Genomic DNA, 6835 nt, shown 5'->3' on the forward strand with positions numbered 1-6835 from the left:
TACTTTTAATTTTTATACAATTCAACTTGCACAGTAAACACCTTACATGCTCCTCGCTTATGTGAAGTTACTACTTACTCCATTGCATCCAGCCATCCACCATAAATTAAGCATGAGACCACAATTACAATGATCTCATTTCATTCCCGCGCATGTAATTTCTATTTTCCCACACTATTTATATTACTTTTTTTTTTGGTCATACACACTATTTACATTACGTATCTAGTATTTATTCCTCAAGCACCCAATCAATACTAGTTTGCCCTTTAACTTAAAGGATTGTGTCTTGTAATCTCCTAGAATATATAATGTTGTCATGGCCCAATCATATTATAAAAAAAAGGATCGGATAATGCGAAGAAAAATAAAAGAAAATCCATAAGTATCATATCACAAAATAATAGCAACAAATATAAATATGAAATATGAAATATCCACTAGCAGGCAGGACAGTTTGCCTCCACCACAAAAATCATTTTTATTGTTATTATTATTAACAATACGATATTCCCCGCCATCATCCAACCACACATCTTTTGTCTAAATCCATCCCAAACAGACAGGCAAACACCAACAACGTATAACTGAACAGGTTAAAGCACATAAAAATATAAATATAAAACATAAAACAAATAATCAATGAAAATTATATCTTAGGGGATCGTTCGTTTCGTATTATGGTAACTTGTAATGTATCTACAAGTGACACGTGGTGTTCTTCGTCGTGATGAACCCGCGTCTGGCGGCCGGAGCCTTCTGGCCTTCGTATCTGTGCTTCTTCAAGCCTTCTCCTCCGCCACTGGCCAATGCTGGAATCTTCCGCTTCGACTTCGTCTTTCAAAGGAAGAATAAGAGTGGACGGCTCCGTAGACCCTTCAACTTTTTCGTTAGCGCCCAACTTTCCAACTCCTTCTCCTTCAATTTTGGACTCGACTCTTCGGTACCTATATATCTCGTCTTCTTATCATCTGTTATACACATCTATATGTCCTAACTTGAAGTTCAAATATGTGCCGTGTACAAGTAAGGAAGTCAATAGTTCATCTTTCTAGTTAGCAGAAAAAACACAGTTTTTTTTTCTTTTTATATATATGTTTTTTTATTTTTTATTCTTAAAGAGAAATGAGAGCGTTTAGTTTTCATGTCTGACATTGTTTCTATGACCTTCATCAAGTAAATGCAAGAAATAGTTACTATTACTGATATGGTAATACATAATTAGATTTTTATATCAAAACCTTTCTTACTAGAATAGTGACCATACATAGAATTTAAGTCCAATATGAAATGTTTTGCAAATAATAGAAAGGGTAGTTCAATCTACAAGCTTGCACTTTACCGAGGAGGGTCTGAGTAATGGCAGCAGTTTGTGGATTGTAGGCTGACAGAAGCGTCGATGGCTAACTGTAAAGTTTGGACTGTGACCCTGAAGTTAGAGAGAAAACTTTAGTAGTTGCTCAAAGCTTGAAATTCTTTGCATAATAATATTATAAAAAATTTGAATGCACTAGTCAAATACTGTAAAACTGATGCAGTAAAATAAAAATTGAATCTCTTTATTTGTTGCTAGGGTGTACTGTGATATGGCTATGAAACCATTGTCACTAGTATGGTTATGCTTTTGGGATATATTCACTTGTGGTCATGGATAGTGTAAATCCCATTTTTAATTATCATCACCTTCAACACCTATATAATGAAGTCCACGTTTATTTGAATGGCATTAACTAGATCTCGATAGGGTGTCTTGTCTAACTCACTATATAGTTATACAAATATGTAGAAATAACATTTTCCCAAATTTTGATTCTATATTTCTATGTTACATCTTAGTGAATTCTGGTTGTGTTCTTGTTTTATGCTGATGCACGATGCAAAACTGAATTAACTTTGAATGAATTTCATTTGTGATATACATATAATTTGCTCAGCTTCTTTCTCCTCACCTTCTTTCCCTTTTTTTTTTTTTTTTGCTTCAATGTTCTTTTTCCTTTGTACGTTTTAGAACCCAAGTTCCTTCCAATTCAATGATCAAACAACTTCGTCATGGATGGGTCCTGTCCCAGGTGATATTGCAGAAGTTGAGGCATATTGTAGGATCTTCAGGAATTCTGAAAGGCTTCATTCTGCGTTAATGGATGCTTTATGTAACCCTTTTACTGGGGAATGTAGTGTCTCGTATGAGGTTCCACCAGATGAGAAACCTCATCTTGAAGATAAAATAGTTTCTGTTCTTGGATGTATGGTATCCCTTGTCAACAAAGGCAGGGAGGATGTTATTTCCGGAAGATCCTCGATCATGAATTCTTTTCGTGGTGGAGATGTTAGTGCAATGGACGAACCCCCACTTGCTGTTTTTAGGAGCGAGATGAAAAGGTGTTGTGAAAGCTTGCATGTTGCTCTTGAAAACTATTTAATACCTGGTGATGATAGAATCTTAAATGTTTGGAGAAAACTTCAGAGATTAAAGAATGTTTGCTACGATCCTGGTTTTCCTCGTGAGGAGGGTTATCCTTGTCATACACTATTTGCAAATTGGACTCCTGTGTATTTATCTACTTCTAAAGGCAACACAGAGTCCAAAGACTCAGATGCTGCTTTTTGGGCAGGTGGTCACGTAACAGAAGAGGGCCTGAAGTGGTTACTGGATAGAGGTTATAAGACTATTATAGATCTCAGAGCAGAAACCGTGAAAGATAACCTCTATGAATTGGCTGTCAATGAAGCTATTTCATCTGGAAGAGTTGATTTGGTAAACATCCCAGTTGAAGTTAGGACTGCTCCTACAATGGAACAAGTTGTAAGATTTGCATCCTATGTCTCAGATTGCAGGAAAAGGCCTATCTATCTTCACAGCAAAGAAGGAGTTTGGCGAACATCTGCCATGGTTTCGCGATGGAAGCAGTACATGACTCGCTCTGCATCACAGATTGTTTCTAATCAATCAGTTGCTTCAAATGACATGTTACCATTTTATTCAAATGGATCTGAGAAACTGCAGGACTCTTTAATGACTGCAGAGCAATTGTCCAGGGGAAAAGATATCAATTCATTACAAGAGTGTTTGGGGGCAACACATAGTTCTTTTGGAACATTTGACAAAAGTGACTCTAGTTATGAGAAATCACAAGTTGGGGCTACAAGTGGAAGTACTCCTGAGAATAAGATTTCAGAATACAACGGGGACATTGCGGACAGATCTTATCCAGGTTTCTTTGGCAAAATAAATCCTTTAGAAGCTCAAGTTCCTCCTTGTGATGTCTTTTCCAGAAGGAAAATGTCTGAATTTTACAGAAGCAAGAAGGTAACACCTCCCTATTACATGAATTATCAGATTGAAAGGTTGGAATGCTTACCCGAATCGGGGAACAAGCATGTCGGAGGACTATCTCGGGATGTGGTTAACACCAATGGTGATAATCCTGCTCCTAAAACTGTGGGTCCAGAAAGTTCCAACGGTTCAGCTCATCTAGATTATCCAACTGGAGAGCCCCAGAATACACTTGGTGACAACTGGAAGTTAGTTAATGGGAGCACATCTCATTCTTCGAGGAAAACTGTGCATGGAATTAGTGAAGGAAAAAGGCAATACATGTCTAATGCCAATGTCTCTTCCATTGCGAACAATGACTTGGATAATGGAACAACCAACTCTCAAAGGGTTAAAGATGGTGTGGTTAAGCCTGGGTCAGCATCAGATTATGAAGACTTAGGATCCATCGAGGGAGATATGTGTGCGTCTTCGACAGGAGTTGTAAGACTGCAATCAAGAAAGAAAGCAGAGATGTTTCTTGTTCGAACAGATGGGTTTTCTTGTACCAGGGAAAAAGTGACTGAATCTTCTTTGGCCTTCTCTCATCCTAGCACCCAACAACAGATGCTTATGTGGAAATCAATGCCAAAGACAGTCTTATTGTTGAAAAAGCTGGGGGAAGAACTAATGGAAGAAGCAAAAGACGTATTTTACTTCCTTGATTTTCTTTTTTACTCCATAAATCATTATAAAATTGGCATCTCTGAAAAAGTTATTTGCTAAACAGTTTGTGGTTGTATTTCTTCTAGTACTTTAATGTTTTTTCTAATATGGAACCTGGATGGCCAAATAAATATTGTTATGGCAAGATGTCTTACATTTAGATAGAAAATGCTGAAACTATAGTGCAGAAAAGTTGATATATGGACGGTTGGATCTAGATTATCAGTACTGAGAATGGAACAGTGACATCTGAATGTCCTTATTTAATAAAGGAGTTGAATTTAGGGATCAAAACTTTTTTGGGTTTTGAATGATATACTAAGAGAACTTTGGACAATTTTTTGTTCTTAAGGAAATCATGACTGTCATTGTTGTGAAGTGTATAACTAATTTACAACTTCTATATCTATTCTGCAGGTTGCTTCTTTCTTGTATCACCAAGAGAAAATGAATGTTCTTGTCGAACCAGATGTACATGATATATTTGCTAGAATTCCAGGCTTTGGCTTTGTTCAGACATTTTATAATCAGGACACCAGGTATCTTGACTTTCTATATCTATATGAATTGACTTGAATTTTTTTCCCCTTCATTTGCATAAACCTGTGCTTTCATTTAACGATATCTTAATATTTCAATGCCTTTGATCCAGTGATCTACATGATCAAGTAGATTTTGTGGCTTGCTTGGGTGGAGATGGTGTCATACTGCATGCTTCAAATCTGTTCGGAGGAGCTGTTCCCCCGATTGTGTCCTTTAACCTTGGCTCCCTTGGCTTTCTGACTTCTCATAGTGTAAGCTAACCAACTCCATTATTTTATTGTAAAAGGATATGAATAGCTTCTTTCTTATTGTTTGATTTCATTCTGTTATCTGTATGTAGTTCGAGGACTATAAGCGCGACCTTCGACAAGTCATCCATGGAAATAATATGCGGGACGGTGTATACATTACTCTTAGAATGCGTCTGAGATGTGAAATTTTTCGTAAGGGTAAAGCAATGCCAGGGAAGGTATTTGATATTCTCAACGAAGTTGTTGTCGACCGGGGTTCAAATCCATATCTTTCAAAGATCGAATGTTATGAACATAATCGTCTTATAACCAAAGTAAGTTTATTATGTCTTGGTATTTGTTCTCTAACTGAGTTACTGTCAACAGATATATGCATTCATTGTATTATTCCATATTGAGAAAAATGAATTTTTAACATTTTCATGAGGCAGTGAAATATATTGAGACAAGTGTCGTGTCTTTCAGGTACAAGGTGATGGAGTCATTGTAGCCACTCCAACGGGAAGCACAGCCTATTCTACAGCTGCTGGAGGTTCCATGGTAAGCTTGAGCTAGTGTTTGACTCATTATTGAGTTATTTAAATTATTACCAGTCCTATATCTCTCAGGGTTAAGATTTTTAGATAGTTTATAAGTGACATCACTTACTTCTTGAGCTAGTTGTTGGAGTTTAGTTATGTTCATTTAATCTCAAATCTAATATGGTTTCAAGACCCCAGACGATCATTCCTTCATGTTCTAGTTTCATGTTAGAATTATAAAATTTTGAGCTGTACATTGTCAGCATGACATTATAATTCATTGCTTTTTGCACTGTGAATTTAACTGATCTGACGTGAATCATGTGATAAGAAAACTGCAGGTCCATCCAAACGTTCCTTGCATGCTGTTTACCCCGATCTGTCCACACTCGCTCTCATTTAGACCGGTTGTACTTCCAGATTCTGCTCGACTTGAACTAAAGGTCAGCATATTTTTGGAAAATATTTTTATTAAAAAGTGAAAACAGATTTCGCTTCTGCATTTTTTGAAACCTGAGTATTGTTCATCTAAAAGAACGGATAAATTAGTTTTTTTTAGAAAAAAATAAAAATAAAAAAGGTGTTTCTTATAAAAGTTGTATCCAAATATACACACAATATTATGGAGGTACTTTTTCTTAAAAGAAGTAGATCGGTTTTTGCTAGAACAGCTTATTTACTAACGATTCTAGGGAAAATATTTTTTTTTTTCTAAATAATAATAATATCTATGAAAGTCAATCCTAACGCAAGGATACCGAAAAATGGGGAAGGGGGTCGAAAGACACCAAATGCAACACTAAAATTCAGCCACCACGTCTTTATCTATAATTATATGTATTGTCTTATAAATTATTTTTTATTTTAAGAAATGCTAGGCAATCAGAATTTATTGGTTTTAGTCATGACTTAGTTATCAATTCAATTTCTTTAGTGTAGTAATTCAATAATATACTTTATAATTAACCGATAGCAAAAAATAATAAATTTTGATGATTGTTTATCATTGCTCATTTATTTTTTTAACAAAATAATCAACTTTAAAAATAATCAAATATTTCATAAACACAACAAATCAACCATCACTATTTTTGTACTTTATTTCGTTTTTTATTATAAATATAAAGCTATTGTGACTATATTATTTATGAACTTTGATTATATTTTGTGATTTTTTTTATAAAATTTATTATAAATGCATATGTGTGGGTTATTATACGTGTAGTTGATTGGTGAATGGTGTTCATCATGGTTGTTTGTCTTTTTTGTGGTACTTAGTAGATATGCTTATTTATTACTGTGCGATATGCTAATTACTTGTTTGGCATTTGTGGTAAATAATTTAGTATTTTATAATTGAGAATTTGGTATGTACCTTACATAGGTTTTATTAATAACACAGATTCCAGAAGATGCAAGAAGTAATGCCTGGGTTTCATTTGATGGAAAGAGAAGGCAGCAACTTTCAAGGGGAGATTCTGTCCGAATAGCTATGAGTGAGCATCCGCTTCCAACTGTTAATAAGTTTGACCAAACAGGTG

General features: G+C 35.2%; 1 protein-coding gene across 1 annotated transcript in view; it reads left to right on the forward strand.

The window, feature by feature from the left end:
• Positions 1-617: 617 nt before the first annotated feature.
• LOC107494876 (NAD kinase 2, chloroplastic) overlaps positions 618-6835 on the forward strand; it is a gene marked incomplete in the record, with an annotated part of 6592 nt that continues 374 nt past the window's right edge. Inside the window, 8 exon segments of the mRNA XM_016115914.3 lie at positions 618-943; positions 2009-3961; positions 4397-4518; positions 4632-4773; positions 4863-5087; positions 5239-5313; positions 5636-5737; positions 6697-6835. Coding sequence (XP_015971400.1) covers positions 731-943; positions 2009-3961; positions 4397-4518; positions 4632-4773; positions 4863-5087; positions 5239-5313; positions 5636-5737; positions 6697-6835 — 2971 coding nt within the window.

This window comes from Arachis duranensis, chromosome 6 (assembly GCF_000817695.3).
Source record: "Arachis duranensis cultivar V14167 chromosome 6, aradu.V14167.gnm2.J7QH, whole genome shotgun sequence".
Classification (NCBI taxonomy): Eukaryota; Viridiplantae; Streptophyta; class Magnoliopsida; order Fabales; family Fabaceae; genus Arachis; species Arachis duranensis.